Source organism: Nicotiana sylvestris, chromosome 10, assembly GCF_000393655.2.
Source record: "Nicotiana sylvestris chromosome 10, ASM39365v2, whole genome shotgun sequence".
Classification (NCBI taxonomy): domain Eukaryota; kingdom Viridiplantae; phylum Streptophyta; class Magnoliopsida; order Solanales; family Solanaceae; genus Nicotiana; species Nicotiana sylvestris.
Genome location: NC_091066.1, coordinates 11,224,897 through 11,244,671, shown reverse-complemented (window position 1 = coordinate 11,244,671; position 19,775 = coordinate 11,224,897). Strand labels below are relative to the sequence as shown.

Sequence of the window (19,775 nt, the reverse complement as noted above, 5' to 3'; positions counted from 1 at the left end):
GAATACATTCCACGTCTTTACCCATAGGAGATGCATTTCCTCCTAAGTTTATTTCACCAATAGGAGGCGCACTTCCTAAAAAAGTTTCACCGATAGGAGACGCACTTCCTAAGTTAAGTTTTACCAATAGGAGACGCACTTCCTAGATCCATTACGCCAATAGGAGACGCACTTCCTAAGAATTTTCACCAATAGGAGATGCACTTCCTAAGAACAGTTTTTACCATAGGAGACGCACTTCCTAAATTCATTTTACCCAATAGGAGACGCACTTCCTAAGTCAGTTTCACCTAAGGAGACGCACTTCCTAAGTCAGTTTCACCAATAGGAGACGCACTTCCTAAGATAAGTTTCACCAGTAGGAGACGCACTTCCTAAGCAAGTTTCACCAGTAGGAGACGCACTTCCTAAGCAAGTTTTACCAGTAGGAGACGCACTTCCTAAGCAAGTTTCGCCAATAGGAGACGCACTTCCTAAGTTTAGTTTCACCAAGAGGAGACACACTTTCTAAGTTCATTCTACCCATAGGAGATGCACTTCCTAAGTTAATTTCACCAATAGGAGACGCACTTCCTAAGGAGACGCACTTCCTAAGTATAGTTGTACCCAACAGGAGATGCACTTCCTGAGTATAGTTGTACCCATAGGAGACGCACTTCCTAAGTAAGTTTTACCAATAGGAGACGCACTTCCTAAGTTTAGTTTTTCCCAATAGGAGACGCACTTCCTAAGTTTAGTTTTTCCCAATAGGAGACGCACTTCCTAAAGTTCAGTTTAACCATAGGAGACGCACTTCCTAAGTTCAGTTTTACCATAGGAGACGCACTTCCTAAGTTCAGTTTTACCATAGGAGACGCACTTCCTAAGTTCAGTTCTACCAATAGGAGACGCACTTCCTAAGATAAGTTCTACCAGTAGGAGACGCACTTCTTAAGTTAAGTTTTACCAATAGGAGACACACTTCCTAAAAATAATTTCACCAATAGGAGACGCACTTCCTAAAAAATAATTTCACCAATAGAAGTTCAGTTCTACCAATAGGAGACGCACTTCCTAAGATAAGTTTCACCAGTAGGAGACGCACTTCCTAAGTTCAGTTTCACCAACAGGAGACACACTTCCTAAGCAAGTTTTTACCAATAGGAGACGCACTTCCTAAGAATAGTTCACCAATAGGAGACGCACTTCCTAAGTTAAGTTTCACCGATAGGAGACGCACTTCCTAAGTTAAGTTTTACCAATAGGAGACGCACTTCCTAGATCCATTGTACCAATAGGAGACGCACTTCCTAAGAAGTTTCACCAATAGGAGACGCACTTCCTAAGAATAGTTGTACCAATAGGAGACGCACTTCCTAAATTCAGTTTTACCATAGGAGACGCACTTCCTAAGTTCAGTTTATCATAGGAGACGCACTTCCTAAGTTCAGTTTTACCATAGGAGACGCACTTCCTAAGTTCAGTTCTACCAATAGGAGACGCACTTCCTAAGTTTATTGTACCCAATAGGAGACGCACTTCCTAAGTTCAGTTTTACCATAGGAGACGCACTTCCTAAAGTTCAGTTTTACCATAGGAGACGCACTTCCTAAGTTCAGTTTTACCATAGGAGACGCACTTCCTAAGTTCAGTTCTACCAATAGGAGACGCACTTCCTAAGTTTATTGTACCCAATAGGAGACGCACTTCCTAAAGTTCAGTTTTACCATAGGAGACACACTTCCTAAGTTCAGTTTTACCATAGGAGACGCACTTCCTAAGTTCAGTTTTACCATAGGAGACGCACTTCCTAAGTTCAGTTCTACCAATAGGAGACACACTTCCTAAGATAAGTTTCACCAAGAGGAGACGCACATCCTAAGTTTAGTTTCACCAATAGGAGACGCACTTCCTAAGGAGACGCACATCCTAAGTTAAATTTCACCAATAGGAGACGCACTTCCTAAGTAAGTTTTACCGATAGGAGACACACTTCCTAAGGACAGTTTTTCCCAATAGGAGACGCACTTCCTAAGTTTATTGTATCCAATAGGAGACGCACTTCCTTAAGTTTAGTTTTGCCCATAGGAGACGCACTTCCTAAGTTTACTTTTACCCCATAGGAGACGCACTTCCTAAATTAAGATTTCACGCATAGGAGACGCACTTCCTAAATTAAGATTTCATTCATAGGAGACGCACTTCCTAGTTCAAAATCATTAAGGTTTCGCCCATAGGAGACGCACTTCCTAAGACTATTTTACCCCTAGGAGACGCACTTCCTAAGTTTAATTCCATGCACAGGAAACGCACTTCCTGAATTAAGTTTTCATTATTAGGAGACACACTTCCTAGTCTGGTTCGCTCAGGTTATACTTTTGCTTTAGGAGACGCACTCCCTAGTTTGGCTTTTAGATTATATTTTATTTCAGGAGACGCACTTTCGGAATCGATATTTCGCCCTTAGGAGATGCACTTCTTAGTCTGATTCATTTTAAGTTCGACCATAGGAGACACAATTCCTAGTCCAGTTTTTGAAGTTTACCCGTAGGAGACGCACTTCCTAATTGAGGTCTTTCAAGTTTTTTAGGAGACGCACTTCCTAAATCGAAATTTTATTCATAGGAGACGCACTTCCTAGTTCTAGTCACTGAAGTTTGCACCCTTAGGAGACGCACTTCCTAGTTTAGCTCATTCCGATTCAACCATAGAAGAAGCACTTTCTAGTTTGAGTCATCGAGGTTTTAGCAGACGCATTTGCTAGCAAGAGTTTTGGTTTTACTCGTAGGAGATGCACATCCTAGCCTAGTCTTTAGTTTACTCTCATCATTGCATCAGTAGTGTAAGTGAGTTACAATTTTGCTAACGACTCACAAATCTTCCCAGTACAAATTGGGTTAGGAAATTTTGTTTGTTTTGTTTGTTTGGTTGTCAGGGACCCGCCGGTAGAACAGAGGTTGTTGCATGTCGAAGATCGAAGAAGTCAGGAGTCCACCTGTAGAACAGAGGAACATTCTTCAAGATCAAGCAGTGACCCACTGGAAAGCAGAAGGTTATAACAGAAATCCCCAGCATTCAATCCAAGTTAGAAATAGTAGAAGCACGCCTCAAGAATGCAAGTCAACAGTCTGGGATGATCAACAGAAGCTGGTCACAAAAAACAAAAACAAGAAGGAAAAAAGAGAAAAAAAAAAGAAAAAGAAAAAGAACCCAAATTACGGAAGTGGAGAACAGATGTGGTCTGCTCAAGAACTAACACCTACAACTAGCAAGTCAAGGTTCAAATCCAAAGTCTGTATGAAGCACCATTCAAGACTCAAGATCAAGTTTCAGAAGACTTAGAGATAGAAATCCTTGTAACTAGTAGCTGATAGGTTTAGTTAGTCTTTTTCAGTTATCATTTTTTTGTTGTAATGACAGGACCGCGGACCGGAACCTCAACGGAACGGCACCTCGATCGGCTCTTCACCTCGGTACACTTTACCATCTCTCTCATTCCCGAACTACACGTGGCCTGATTCCTATATAACCAAGGATATGTAGGCAGCTCAGATACCAAGGCTCGGTCACATTCCCTCCCTTCCCTTAGTATAGTCCGTCCAAGTAATGGTCGGGTCAAAAACATGTCTTGTCGTTCTTTGTCGGAAAACTCTTCGTGTTTCCAGTCAAAGAGGGGCAACTGTAAGCACGTGATTTTTGACCCTCCCCGAGAATTTTCACATCTTTAGCATGAATATGTGAAATTGGGTCTAATATAGCTATTTTAACTATTTTACTTTATTTCGTTGCAAAAAGAAAATTACAAAAATATATATATAAATTTTAGCTTATGTATTTCTCATAAACTTGAAAAAATACAAAAAATTGCACTTTATTTTGGTACTTTATATAAATTCGAAAATTACAAAAAAAACTATATAGTTCTATTAATGTTTTATAGTCATTTTAATTTTGAAAAATATAAAAATATATTACTTTATATTTTATTTTTGTATAAAAACGAAAACTACAAAAAAATAGTTTTATTAATATTTTTGTATAAAAACGAAAATTACAAAAAATAGTTTTATTAATATTTTGTAGCTACTTTAAATCTTGAAAAATATTTAAAAAAGATATAGTTTTGTTTAAATACTAGTCTTATTTTTGGTAGTTATTTTGCTTACATAGGACTAGTTAAGCAACGTGTTCCTATTTCTCGGGTCCGGGCAAAAGAATAATATTCGGATTCAAACTACCCGGTTTTAGGCCTAATTTTCGGACCTAGCCCATAATAATCCGAGTCCACCACACATGAGGGGACACGCGTGGGGAACACGGACGGAATCCCATACACGGGGAACCCCACCACGCGTGGGGACATAAGTCTCGAACCCCACCACGCGTGGGGCTCATTTTTCTGGGCAAACCCATTACAAAACACGGACAGGGGGGTTTTAAAAGTGGGGACTGGAAAATATTTGCCAGATTCATCTTCTTCTTCTTAAAAAAGAAGAGGAGAAACCCTACTGTGAGAAAAGCAAAAACCAGTCCAAGAAAAACCTCACCCAAACCACCCCGTCTCACCACCTCCGTCAACAACCAAACAGGCCCGTCGACCACTGTCCAAACGAACGCCGGAAAACACGACCATTCCTCCTCCTCCGAGCTCCATCAAACCAGTCCGGCGATCCTCCATTAAACCCGGCATCCGCTGTTCATCGTCTTCCTCCTCTTCCTGAAGAAAACCTAGGAAAAACCCTAGCGACCATAACCCAAAACCACCAGCTCCCTCATCGTCGTCACTATCCCGTCGCCACTGCCCCCTACTCCCTCGCGCCCCGACGCCATAACCACCAACCTTCGACGAAAATCCACCAGCTCCTCCCGTCGTCAACCCGTCACTGCCATCGTCGTCACTACCCAGCGACCATACCCTACTCCCCCACGTCCAAGCAAACCCACCCTCGCACCCCGGCAACGAACCACGACCACCATCAACAAAGCCCGCCATCAGCTCCCTCCATAAAACCACTGCCCAAACCACCACCCAAACACCACGACCGCAGCTTCTGCCTCCTCCATGATCATCGTCAACAAACCACCCAAAAACCCTACGAGCCCCTACTACCTCTCGTCCAAACAACACCACTAAATACCACCCCCGTCAACCATCGTCCACTGCCCAAACGACCCCACGCATTCCTGAAGCGAACCAGTAATCCCGCCATCAAACAGGCCTGTCATTAACCCCCCCTCGCGTCGACCTTACTGCTGTCGACGTTGTTCCATCTTTCGCGAGCAGTTGTGGTTTGCTGCGATCCTGCCTTGCCGAGTTTTCTGTTTTCCGTCGAGGTCCGGTACGTCGAGGTGTTTGTCCGAGGTTTCATCATTGTTCCTCGTCGAGCGAGGTCCTGTTCGAGTTCCGTAGGAAGCACTGTTTGTTGTTCTAGGATTGTCGAAGTTCGAAGGTTGGTGTTCTTCGTCCTTTGTTTCATTTCATTCGTTTTGCATATTATGGTTCAAGGCAAAAAATGAGAATATTCGATATTTATGAATGTCAACAATGCAATGTTTTGTTGTTGTGTTAAAAATGTTTATTCTATGTTTAGTTACTGCATGCTTAAAGTAAAGGTGAGCATATGAACGAGGTTATTTTATTTTTCATTTTTACCATGGATATCATTACCTGTTAGAATCGTTGTTTTTTTTTGTTTAACCTCGGATGATTTCATTGGTAGAAAATCGTAGTTGCCTTAAGTTTGCCCTTAAATAAATAAAAAACGAGACTAGCTTCGCCAAATAAAAATGTACAGATTGCGAAGCCCTCACAAAATATATGTCTTAAATACTTAGATTCCGGGACGGGCCGTTTAGCAAATTTCACGGTCCTACCCCAAAATAATAATGCGCTAGTTGCTTTAGGCGCGCCTTTAATAATGTTATCTCCCTAAACTCGGGTGCACATTTATGTGACCCAAATCTAAATCTCAACGGAGTCGAAATGTGTCTTTAATCACGGGTACATTGATTGTGACGTGGTTGGAGATGCATTTCCATGACGTTGCAAATTCCTTTTAAAAAATAAGAATGAGATGAGCCTCGCCAAATAAAAATACAAAATTGCGGGGCCCTCAGTAAATACTTGTTTTCAATTACTTAGAATTCAGGAAGGCCGCTTAGCGAATTTCGTGGCCTTCCCAAAATAATAACACGATAGTCTCTTTAGGCGCGTGTTTAATAATCTACTTTCTTAAACTTGGGTGTGCATTTCATGCGACCCAAATCCAAATCCCAAAACGTCAAATAAAATATGTTCCGGATTGTGGGTGCATTTCATGTGACGCAGTCCAAAGACATATTTTTTAAGCGATGTTCACATTCCTAAAAATAATAATAATAAAGCGGTAAAAGATAAAATTTGCACATAAGTTCATATTTGTATAAAATCAGATAATCAAGCCGAATATAACAGTTGAGCGACCGTGCTAGAACCACGAAACTCGGGAATGCCTAACACCTTCTCCCGGGTTAACAGAATTCCTTATCCGGATTTCTGGTACGCAGACTGTAATATGGAGTCATTCTTTTCCTCGATTCGGGATTAAAATTGGTGACTTGGGACACCCTAAAACTCCCAAGTGGCGACTCTGAAATAAATAAACAAATCCCGTTTCGATTGTCCTTTAATTGGAAAAACTCCCCTGCGCCCTCTCGGGTGCGGAAAAAGGAGGTGTGACAGTAAGCGTACCACAACACAATATCAAACAGCAAGAATGCCCTTAGGCCATCATAAATCATCACAATCAATCCCCGACTTAGCTCACCTTGTCTCGCCATCTGTGCAAATAATAATATAATAAGTGCCCGCCTTGTTTCGGCACACGTGCATCATAATGTTTCCACCTTGTCTCGCCACATGAGCAACCCACATATATACATCCTGCCTTGTCATGCCACATGTGCCAATATAAGTGTGTAATAGTAGCACGACAGAAACCTCGTGCACCCCCAATAACAACAACCGCATGGCAGAAATCTCGTGCATTACAATAACAACAACCACCGCACGGTAGAAACCTCGTGCCTTACAATAACAAGTACAATGGCAACAAATACAAGAGGCGGCAAGTAAATCAACTCAAGAACTGTAAATCACAAAGAAACGATAGAACCAATTCACAAGGAATAGCCACAGAAAATAATACTGGCATAAAGGGGATAATTCAACAAGGGAAGACTAACATGTAGCAACGACCCCGCAACATACGAGTCACGAACAAGTAAATCAACACGAGTCAAGTAGTCCCAAATAAAGGCAAGTCAACAAAGATATTGATTATCTAAACTCCTTTTAAGGTTGGACAATTTCAAAGATAATCGACAACTCAATTAAGAAAAGAAATTTTTTGCTTCACTTAAGACTAAACAATTTCAGGAGGGATAATAATAATTCTCAATAAGACAAGTAGCTATGAAGAGATAGCATGACAATAGGAGATGCGAAATCCTTCAATTAAATCAAATAGGAGTCAATTAGGCAGTAAGAGTAAATCATGAATCAATTAATTCCAATTAAGCATGTGGAGATGGAACTAGTAAATAGGAAACTCAATCATGTCAAAAACGCATTCATACACAGTGAATATAAAGACCTAAGAACCCTAAAGGACCAACTTTCCGCAAATAAGCCCGAACACGCACTCGTCACCCCGCGTACACGAACTACAATCAACATAGAAGACTCAAATCCTAAGGGAAAATCCCCCATACAAGGTTAGGCAAGATACTTACCTTAACGGAGTTAGGTCGATATTCCAAAATAGTATCCTCACATGAATTGACCTCCGAACGACTCCAATCTTTCTTGAGCTTTCCTTACCTTACTACAATATTCCGGAAATTCTAGCAACTTCAATCTATTTAGAAACATAACAAAAGTGAACCATAATTAGGAAGATATTCGTGTGTTCACCTCATTGAGGCATTTCCTCAAACACTATGTGTGCACATTTGACTTTATCTATTTACCATAGAATTAGTTCATCCAACCACCACAATTTACCAACAATTCATCCCACCATTATTCTTTAACAAATTTATACTCCTAACATCACATGTGTGATCAACCATTCACACCCAACCGACAAAAATTTCATCAAATAATAAATTTTCAATCTCTACAATGGGTATTCATTTAAATTGAGAATTTATGGTTTCCAATCACCATACTATGAGTTCCAATACTTGATTCATACTCATAATTTCATAATAACTCAATATATGTAAGCCTAAGGATGAAAGATTACCTCTTGTAGACCAAATCTTGAAAGACAACTTTTGGGGGTGTTCTTGAGATTTTGAAGAAATCCAATCAAAATCATGTTGTAATTAGTGATTGAGAAGTGAAATCACCATAAAAACACACTTAAAAACTCACCTTATGTGTGTATTTGAAGCCTTGACCGGATGGGTGATGGAGAGGATGCCCTAATCTTGAAAAAATGACTTAAATCCTCTCCTTTCCTGTCCTTAGGGGTATTTAGAGGTTTGATACGCGCGCGACTGCGCTCAGGCCGCGCTAACAAGGCAGAATACTTTCAGATATGCGCGGCCGTGCAGGCCGCGCTCCAGCCGCGCTCCAACTGCGCATCCGACACAGGTCCGGTAAAATGGTCAGAACTTTCTGTATACACCTCCAAATGACGAATGGTTTGATGCGCTGGAAACTAGATTCAAAGAGCTTTAATTTGATTAGTTGTGCATCACACAACTTCTTATATAAATGTAGATATGCTCGTCCCAAGTGAGGTCTTGTGTGTACTCATTTGCAACTTTAGTCTATTATGAAATTTTCCAACTTGACTTAGACTTAGGACACTCCTTAAACCCTATATCACTTATAATATGCCTTGTACACTTGCTATCATATCCAATTCGTATCCATCATGGTAATAGACCTCTTTCATATATAAAATAATATAATTAGAACACGTCAACTTTCTTTTTTTCGCCAAAATGCGCTGAATTGTCCTATAGACTTCCAAATCCAAATTCGGACATACGTCCAAGTCCGAAATCACCATACGAAGCTATTGACATCATTAACATTCCATTTCTGGGTCGTTTGCTCAAAAGTCAACTCTCCGGTCAACTCTTTCCATTTGAGCTTCAAAAATAAGATTCTGTTTTTCTTTAAATTAAACTCCGAATCTTACGAAAACCAAACTCAACCACACATGCGGATCATGATGCATATTACGAAGCTTCTCGAGGTCTTAAGCCGCTGGATGGAATGATAATTCTTAAAACGACAAGTTGGGTCGTTTCACTAGTGCTTTCAAAATATGTACAATGTGGGCTAGATCGAGTAAAACTTAAAAATATGAGACATTTTTTATTATGATGTGAAGTCGTGTGCATTTTTTTGTAATTCTTTCTAGAATAAACTGCAACATTACTAAGAAAGATAGGATACGAAATATAAATATTATATAAAAAATAAGATAAAAGATAAAATATAATTATTTAATACTAATAAGAAAGGGCAAAATGGGAGAAAAAACAAGGTAGCTCTACCATCACACCAAATTAAATATTCCGTAAAGTAGCACTTTTCGTAACTATGAATTTAACAATACGATATAATAAAATCTATGTAACAATAAAAAAAATTGTATTTAAACTAGTAATAGGATACAATACAAAACAACCATCCAAACAAGGTGTCCGTTAACTAGTTAATACTACAATTTTGGAAAACAAAGCGGCGTTTCTACTTTCTCCCAATCCAAAACAAATTTACCCAAACCCAATTCTTCACCTCACATAAAACCAAAAAATAGAATAAAACCTAACAAGCAAAACGAAAGAAATAGAAGAAAACCCCATTCAAGTTGAATCAGAGAGAGCAAATTGAGATATAAAGATCTCGTTTTTATCAAATTTCAATTCAGTTCAATTCAATTATCAGTGGCAATGTCAGGTGTATCACTGAAGTGTGGTGATTGTGGAACTCTCTTCAAATCTGTAGAAGAAGCACAAGAACACGCCGAAGTTACTTCTCATGCTAACTTCAGTGAGTCCACCGAAGCTGTTCTTAATCTCGTCTGCACCGCTTGTGGCAAACCTTGCCGCTCCAAAACGGTATTTTTTTATATCCCCTTTTATTGATTATATGTAGAGACCGATCCATGATTTTAAGTCATTAGATGTGGAATACAGAATAGGCTTTTTAACGATTTAATATAGCCGATTGCTGGATCCTATCTAGTTTGAGATTGAGGAGTAGTTATTGTAGGTGTAGAGGGGTTCCAGAATTTGATGTTTATGGGTTCCTACAACGGCGTCAAGTTAATATATAATAATAGCTGGGTTCATAGTCGAATTTTATATTTATTGGATTTTTTAATGCAAACACATGGTCTACGCACTACTGGGTTCTCGTGAGCTCTGCCCATTTAGTCATAGTTTTTAATAACAGTAGTGTCCGGGACAACTTGCAACTATTTCATTGAGTACCTGCTACTTCCCTTTGTACGAGCTAATTGTGCCCACCAAGGCTTAGGCAAATGAGAAGAATTCACTTAATGTTTTTTGCCTCCTGAGATTTGAACCTAAAAACCTTATGGTTTCCTCCCACTTTATTGACCACTAAGCTACACCATTGGATGCAAAAAACACTATGCTTAATATAATAAAGGTTCCGGTCATAGCAGTGGCAAAGCCAAGAATTTATACAAGGGGATTTTAAAATGTCTCAATGGGGACAATATTTTCAATAGCGCATTTAAAGTACTCTCAAGCCCTGAAGCTCAAAAAATCTTGGGGAGGGCGCTTCGCGTCGCTTAAGTTGCGCTTCAGTGTAGGCAAGGTACTAGGCATGTGCACCCATTGCCATGAGTTCTATCTTGAATTGAGCGGTACTAAACAACAAATATAATCGCAAATATGTGTATTATGTTTCAGTTTTAAAAACTATGAATGAATTTGTTAATCTTTTCTTAAATTACATATGTAATTTTATTTTTTTCCATCGTTGCGCCTTTTTTTTTATTTACTGAAGCCCACACTTAAATTGCACTTTGCGCTCAAAGCCCCAATAGACATGGAGCGCTTTTTAGAGTTTTTCGTCTGTGGCAACACTGAATTGGAATTTGAACCTATGACCTAAAGCAATTGTTGAACCCCCTTTGTCACTTTACTAGAACTTGCTCTTGTGTCTAGGGGATTCAACTACTTATACATAACAGAAAAGACTAGTTTTTGCCCTATTTGCACAGTATAATTTTTCAATGAAGGAGATTCACTAAAACCCCTTTCCTTCAAGCTAGCTCCACCCCTAGTCAAAAGTAGCGAGTATCAGCTGTGGTAAGATTTGTTCCCCCCATGGCTCCCACGGCTTTGATGCAACTTGGTGAACCAAGTCTAGTAGTTTTCGAGAAGGATAGAGGGGCACACTCATCCACCGAGTCTTGGAGCTGAAAACGATGAATTCTCACTTATAAAGAGAAAAAAAATAAAAGGTTGGATCCGCCCATGTGTTCAGTAGTATATATATTGCTATTCGTGTGAATTTGGGTGGAGATAGTTTTCTGGAAATTGAAATATTCAGCCTAATACACTTAAAATTTCTGATTGGAATATGAACATATTATTTAACTGTTGATGTAGCTGAATGATATAGCTTTTTGTGATTTTTTTTTTAAATATTTGAAGGAGAGTGATTTGCACAAGAAGAGAACTGGGCACACAGAGTTTACGGACAAGACTGCAGAGGCAGTGAAGCCAATCAGCTTGGAGGCGCCAAAGGCAAAGGCTGATGATGATGAAGACATGGCAGAGGGTGGTGATGACAGTGGTACTGGTAAGCATGAAGCTCGTAATTCATCGTGGTTGCGTTTTTTGGTTGTTTAAGTTACAATGTTGTTGTTAGATAACTTTATTTATTACTTATGAGATTTGCTAATTGGGTGAGGCTTATGAGCAAAGTAAAGGCGTTTCTTTTCCTCCTTTAATTGTTTATGGGGAAAGCTATTTGTAGTAGAACTTAAATGATGTACCTTAAATAGTTCACGGGGGATTTAGGAGAGGGTTAATTCTTTTTTGTGAAATACATATGACGGAATTAAGATTATTTACTGAAATGACTGCTTCCCTTTGAAAAGAATGTTCTTTTTTCAGCAGCTTCACCTTATGAGTTAGTTTAGAGGAAGAAAATACCCTTGGACTGTCAATATAGTGAACCAAAGAGATAGAAGTACCGCGGACTTTTGGGAGAAATTACAACATCTAGACAAGTTGGGATGGAGGGGTGTTCTCATTTGTTTAACACTTTTATTCATCTTGCAAGCTCTTTATGTAGATCTAGAATTTGCAATTTGAAGGTGCTTATCATCCAACTCTTCTTTTTTGTTTTCGTTTTTTAATAAGGGTGCTTATCATCCAAATCTAATTGAGAAGACTATGAAACACAAAGATTGCAGCTAAATATTTGGTCAAATGAGGCACAGGCATCTGAGTAGTTCTTTATTTTTATTGTTTATACGTGGGTACATGGTACTAATATACTCCTTTTTCTAGAAATGGTTGTTCCTGAAGTTGACCAAAATTTGCTATCAGAACTCGAGACAATGGGGTTTCCCAAAGCTAGGGCTATCCGTGCACTTCACTTTTCTGGTGAGTACTTTTGTAAAATCTTCATCATTATGATTGTTTCTACATCTATTCAAAGATGAGAAAAGGTCACATTTGCAAAAAAACAAATCATGCATGAGTTCATGTGGGTAATTCTAGCAGAAAGAAAGAATGTATATTATGAACATGAATGGGCCAGGCCTGCTCTTCCTCTCCCCCCCTCCCCCTGAAGATCTGAGGATGGATCTTTCTCACTTGTTGTAAATGTGTTTTTAATTTGTGGCATCATCTCTTGAAGGTTTATCCTTTTAGTTTGCTCCTTGTTTTTCCTTCCACCGGTGTTTGGCAGTCTGACAAAATTAAATCTTGGAATGCAAGTGATAATTTCTGCGTTTCAGGGTGTGATAAGTTCTCTTGCATTTCTTGACTGGCCAATACGTGAACCACAAAGCTTCAATACTAAATTAAATACCAACTGCACAACTGGCATAAGATTAGTGTGCAGTCCTTATCAAAAGATTAATGTGTAGTCCATGGAGTGTCTTCCTTGAATGGAATGCATGTTTTCATACCCTTCTTCAATTCCTATATCCTGTATCAATACTACTATAAAGCTTACTTTTTCAACATTTCCTTGTCTACTTTAACCAATCTTGTATGATGTCAATCTCCCAATTCCGTGTGCATGCTATTGACCACCTTGTTGTCTATGTGTGTTTCTTCTCTGTTTCATTTTTATAAATTAAGGCATCTGATACTCTTCCCAGGCAATGCCAGCTTGGAGGCTGCTGTAAATTGGGTTGTAGAGCATGAAAGTGACCCGGACATTGATGAAACACCACTGGTATGGAAATTTCGGATTCCTGCATTTATTTGCTTAATTCACTTACTATTTCTATTTTGTGATTGCTGTTTCCTTGCGAGATCCATAAAGATGTACGGCATTTATGATCTATTAACAGGAAGTTGTACTCAGTAATGTGAATTCTGTGGCTGAGTGCATGGGGAACATGTTAAAAGACACCTTAGTTCATAGATTATAAGGGTATGAGGCCAGCTAGGACATTACAGTTAGGAGGATGATTGGAGATGGTCCAATCCATGCTCGACCAGGCCTAGGAAAATTAAAAAAGTAGTTTGCATTTTGCTGATTATTAGGTAACACCCAGAAAGTTTTTACACCAAAACAACACACTTTAGCCTCTGAATCTCTTTTTTCCCCTTTTTCTCTAGTAAGTTTCCGAGCTTTCTAAATACTGAGTAGGAATTATTTTGTAAATTAAGTGTCTCTTATTATGAGAAGGCCAATGCGTTTCTTGGTGTTCCAGTGAAATATATGTTTGTTATATCTTGCTGCAATGTATAAGCATTTCTACGGAAGAATCTCTTAAGAATGTTTTGTATAGAAGATTTTGTGTCATTTGTGGAAAACCATGTTCTGTTGTAGTGTTGTGAGATTTTCTGTTTTTTGGGGTATACTCCTTGTATACGTGCACGCTTTTTGCCCCTTTTAAATGAAATTTATTACTTTATAAAAACAAAAGTTTGTCAATGAAGTTGTTAGTGTTTGTTTTATTTTTTATTCTATCTTCAAACTTATCCTGCTTCGATAATGAATGATTATTAAAATTTACCTAGGTACCTGCCAGTGCCAAGAAAGCTGAGGCTCCAAAGCCTTCTCTTACTCCAGAGGAAATAAAGAAGAAACAAGAAGAGTTGAGGTAAATTATTGCTGGTAAATTGGTCTCCGCATTTTTTGAGTAACAGGACATTGTTTTTGGACTAGTATGTGGTTTAATTTCTGAGATATTGTTAGTTTAGTCTCTTAAATTATTTCATTTGCTCTGTTCGTTGTGAATCAGAGTAGTTTTTAATAATGCTTCTTTTAGCTTACAGATGCATGTTCATAATTTTCTAATCTTTCAATGACTTCTAGGGAGCGTGCTCGTAAAAAGAAAGAAGAGGAAGAGAGACAAAGGGAAAGAGAGAGAGAAAAGGTAACTCTTGATTTGGATTTCTACGTTAATTTGCATGAGTGGAGGTCAATTGAATATTATTTCTGAATTACGTTTGAAACTAGTGATGGTTGAGTGGTTCCATTCTTAGTTACCTGCATTATCTGTCTAGACTTGTAATCTAGTCAAATAGGTCAGTAAGATTGTTTTGTCTTCTGCTTCAGGAAAGAATTAGAATTGGTAAGGAACTCCTGGAAGCTAAACGGATGGAAGAAGAGAATGAAAGAAAACGGTAAGCATTGAACTTTGTTACTCTTTCTGTTTTTACTCCCAGTGATGTCTGCTCATATAATTGTTTTTTTTTCGCTTTGATGTGTTATAGCATAATAGCATTGCGCAAGGCCGAAAAAGCGGAAGAACAACGAGCTAGGGAGAAAATTCGTCAGAAACTGGAAGAGGATAAGGTCGAAACTCCAACCTGTCATGAAACTTTTTATTCATCCCTTCTACATCTAGCTTGCTTGATGGAACTTGTCAATTTATTAATGTCTAAAACATGTCTTTGTCAATATGTTTGATGATACTTAAAAAACAGTATTTGTTAATATCTATCTTGCCACCTACTCTTTGCTTGACAGCCTAGAACGTTTAGAAGTTTGAATAATTGTAGTCATATGGTTTGACAAAAACTCTTAGTGTCGATGGTTCTAGGCTAATGAGCTTATCTGTTCTCCTGTTGATATTTCTATGAACATACTGTAGTGTAGAGAGCTTTTTCTGCCAACTACTAAGTATCCCATTGATATTCTACTGGCATTCAGAGGGTGAAGTTGTAACTCATGTTGATAATTTGCTGTCAGCTTCTTATTGGTGTACTCTGGATGAGATGTGCATCATTTTGCATCTTTAAACACTGTTGCGACCTGTGATTGTGATTTGACCAGGTTAAGGGCTGTTAAAATATAATGTGAAATCATAAGGTCCTGGCTATTTCTACTTCAGCCAAAACACGTCTAAGCAAATTGACAAGTTTGTGCAATCCTCACAACATATACCTGCTCCAAATTATACCTGACCATCTGTATCACTTAAGTGCAATCCTCAACTTACTTACCTGCTGCCATTTTTGTCATGTTGAAACAATTGTGTTTACTTTCACAGGCCGAAAGAAGAAGGAAACTCGGTTTGCCAGCAGAAGATCCTGCTCCCGCCAAACCTTCTACACCTGTTGTGGAGGAAAAGAAGGTGTTTATTTATGCAATAGCTGCTCTGTTTACGGTTTTGTCCCACATGGACATATCTGGTCCAACTCAAACTTAATTGGATGTATTTTTGGTAGATCACATTGCCTGTCAGACCAGCTACAAAGGCAGAGCGGATGAGGGAGTGCCTGAGAACACTTAAACAGACCCACAAGGTAATCATTCAGTTGTTTTCGGGGCCCTTAGAGTACGTTCTTGCAGGTTTGAGCTTTGGAATTGAGAGTGGTTAAAGGTGGACCAGCCTACTTTATTTAAAGAACAAAGTGATCTTACGTGCCCTTCCACCCTCTTTTTCAAACTCAAAAGAGTAGAAAGCAAAGGACATCAGAGTCTTAATTAGCCATTCAGGTTAAATTGTTCTTTTCACAAGACATAAGTTAATGAATTTCGAAAACAAGGATAGAATGGATCCTTCTTTTTTTTTCTTTCTTATATTGCATTACAATAGGAAGCTTTTTCTTTTGAAAGGTAATTAACAAACACTCCCTAGGAACTGAGTAGCCCATGATTGACATTCTACATTCCTTTGGTGGGTTTTACACATGAATGAGATGTCATTCTAACTTCATCATTGGTGAACTGATTCTTTGTACATTTTCCTCTTATGGTCCAGGATGATGAGGCCAAAGTCAAGACCGCTTTCAACACACTGCTAACTTATGCAAAGAATGTCGCAACAAATCCCAATGAGGAGAAATATCGCAAAATTAGACTTAGCAATGCTGCTTTTCAGGTGAAATGTCATTAAGGAACTAGTTATGCCTTTTATGTTCTTTAATTACTTCTGAATTGACTCCTCCATTCTTTTACAAGAGAAAGCTCCTTTAATCCTTGCTTTTATAACCTTGTTAGAGGGTTAACTTCATTCCATTTCTGAAAATAGGTGGCGGGATGAGTTTCATGTACTTGATTCATTGCTTAGTTGATTATTTTTGCTTGCCAAAATGCAGATTATTTAAGACCCTCACCTCCAATTCTTTGTCAACAGTATACTAATCCCCGATTTCTTAAAAATTTCTTTTTCTCCCCTATTTGTGGAAGAAGGAAAAAAAACTTTTCCTCTCATTTTTTTAGTTTCTGGGGTGTGTGTTTGGGGGGGGGGGAGGTTTTATACCTTTTTCCACCTAGTTCTTAGTCTCAGGCTTAAGAAGGTGGTCTGGAGCTTGTGAAACTGATGATTGTTGCAACAGTATTCAGATTCTTATAGTCAGATATAATGTGTTATCTCAGCCAAGTTGAGTCATATCAAACCTATGATTCTTGTAACAAAATTCTAGTCCTTTAATTTGATACGGTAGATCATCTATGCAAGTAGAACTAACACACCCACCTCTTTTGGCATATTGTTTGTGTTTTACAGGATAGAATCGGCAAGCTGCAAGGAGGCATTGAGTTTCTTGAGCACTGTGGATTTGAGAAAATTGAAGGGGGTGAATTCTTGTACCTGCCAAGAGAAAAGGTGGACATGGCAGTTCTTAATACTGCTGGGACTGAGCTGAACAATGCCATTAAAAATCCCTTCTTTGGAGTCCTCTAATCTTATAATACATTAGTTAAGGCAAATAGTGAAGAATGCTTTGTCCAACTCTTCCTCCCTTTGTTTATTCAAGGTACCTTAGTTATATAGACGGAAACTGTAAAAGCTACTATGAGGTTGATAGATGGATGTTCCTTTTTGAACTATTTTTTTATTTATCTATAAGTTGAAGGATTATGTTCATTTTGAAACTTGACGTCCTTTTTTGCATGACTAAGATAACAATGGATGTAGGGGTGGGTACTTTGGTATTCGGTATATCAATTATGCATTACCAAATACCATACCAAAGTAGTTCGGTACGGTTCGGTATTTTCTTGTTCGGTATGGTTTCGGTATCGTGGCGTCCCTATCTAATGTGACAAGCAGTGGCACTGGCCACTGGTGATTCGGTGAAGGAGTGGCAATTTGCATACCAGATTCGGTAAATAAATACCTCAAATACATACGAAGCATACAAAATTAGAATATCACATGTCCATGGGAGGTTATTCTGATTCACACAAGACAAAACTATGTACTGGGAATGAGATATAAAAATCTTTGAACCATTGTTCTGTTTGGTAGCTTCAGCTTCATATTGCTTCTCAAAAATGGTCGACAATATGAAAAAAGGCTGCAAGACTCGATGCTTTCTGTGAAATCATGGACAAACAGAGAACAATGTGAAGTTGATTAAGGGAGATTTGCCATTATATTCTAGAAATCATGGACAAACATCTCATTCCATAAGGAGAAGCTACTGCCTTTTATTACAAAAATTAAGACTAATGTTTAACAATCCATTCTAACTGTTCGGTATTTCGATATACCGGAATATCGAAACCTCAATATCGAGAACCGTATCGAAATATCGAATAACCGAAAAATTGATACAACAGACTCGAAAACGGAACCCTTTCTCTAGCGGCCTCTTGGCTTCTTTCTTTACAATCAGTCCAGGCCAGTAGCTGCTCCTGGCTTTCGGACAGCTAGAGCACCGACAGATAAAGCGAAGAGTCCATAAGGAGAAGAGCCAATAGTTCGATCTGGTTCGGAATTCGATTTTTCGAATTTTATACCTACCCTGTATTTTGTTTGTTTTTTTAACTAAAAACTTCTACAGGAGAAAAGTTAGTGGGGGTATGCGGAACGCAGGATGAGAAGTTGAGAACTGATTGAATATTTGAATCAATTCTTTATGTTGAATAAATTCATAAAAATGCAATATTGAAGTAATTAGTTCCAAAATTAAAATCGAATTCTTTTGTCAATGGAAGTTTTTTTTATTAATTGAACGTGTATAAAGGAAAAAGCAAAGATCCTTGTGACTTAATTTGAAGATTTGGTGAAAACTATACTACTTTGAAAATATTTTTTAAGACTTTTTAATTTCTTAGGTCTACATTTTTCTTAAACTAGTCTTAGCGTACGCGCTTTGCGCGTGTACCTATATTAATGAGCATATAATATTAAAAAAATATACTTGTTATAAAATAATAAAAGAAGAAGAAGAGTATTGTAGAGCAAAGTAGAGAGAGAATTCTTATTGATATTGGGATGATTTACATCGGAATAGAACCCTCTATTTATAGGGAGAGAGTGACTTAGCCACCAAGTAATAAACCCTAGAATCTCTCTAAATATAGACATTCATCATAAATAGAATTCTATTTATAACACTCCCCCTTGAATGTCTATTCAACAGATAATGTGCCTCGTTAAAACTTTAACTAAAATAAAACCCAGTGGGAAAAAATTCTAGTAAAGTAAAAATAGTACACATATCTAATAATATGCCTTTTGGTTGCCTCGTTAAAAACCTTGCAAGGAAAACCCAGTGGGACAAAACTTTGTAAGGGAAAAAGAGTGCAACGCGCATTAACTCCCCCTGATGAGAGCATCAATTCACATCTTTAAGCCTTCACATTCCAATCTTGTGCACTAGCTTCTTGAAGGTTGACGTCAACAGAGATTTAATGAATAAAATAGCCATATTAAGTCCAATGAATATGTTGCACCTTGAAAATCGTCGCTATCACATTATCATGCTTATAGCATATGTGCGTAAATAGTACTTAGGATATGATACTTTAGGACCAAGAATTGTATATGCTTTAAGCGATTTAAATCCTTCAAGAATTGTCATATAAGTATAGTCATATAAGTCATATAATAGACTTTAATTAGATGCATATCAAGTTTTCATGTCATGCTAGACATATAAGATATCGAAAACTGATTACACATACCATTGACTTTATACTTTCAAGTATTTGAACAACATAGACAAAATTATATGTCTTTCATATGAAACCAATTCTATTCGAATTGTGTCTCTTCCATTTGGTCAATATTTTTGTGTCTGTAGGCGACAGACTTAAGATCCTCATCTATATTTAGCGCTATCATAGATGTCGTCGACGAACATTTTATATCGATTCCAAC

At 38.2% G+C, this 19,775-nt stretch overlaps 1 protein-coding gene across 1 annotated transcript; it reads left to right on the top strand.

Annotated features, from left to right (window-relative positions):
- The first annotated feature begins 9,726 nt into the window (after window positions 1-9,726).
- LOC104245268 (uncharacterized) lies at window positions 9,727-17,531 on the top strand. Its single transcript, XM_009800855.2, has 12 exons — window positions 9,727-10,104; window positions 11,677-11,824; window positions 12,541-12,636; window positions 13,362-13,438; window positions 14,233-14,315; window positions 14,531-14,591; window positions 14,774-14,841; window positions 14,932-15,013; window positions 15,711-15,794; window positions 15,889-15,966; window positions 16,425-16,544; window positions 17,172-17,531. Exons 1-12 carry the CDS (start codon window positions 9,937-9,939, stop codon window positions 17,346-17,348), a joined length of 1,242 nt encoding a protein of 413 aa, XP_009799157.1. The 5' UTR covers window positions 9,727-9,936; the 3' UTR covers window positions 17,349-17,531.
- Window positions 17,532-19,775: the final 2,244 nt, after the last annotated feature.

Coding starts and splice junctions, on each gene's coding strand:
- LOC104245268 (XM_009800855.2), top strand. CDS start 9,937: ATGTCAGGTGTATCACTGAAGTGTGGTGATTGTGGAACTCTCTTCAAA. Junction 14,592..14,773: donor GGGAAAGAGAGAGAGAAAAG/GTAACTCTTGAT, acceptor CTTCTGCTTCAG/GAAAGAATTAGAATTGGTAA. Junction 15,967..16,424: donor CACTTAAACAGACCCACAAG/GTAATCATTCAG, acceptor CTTATGGTCCAG/GATGATGAGGCCAAAGTCAA.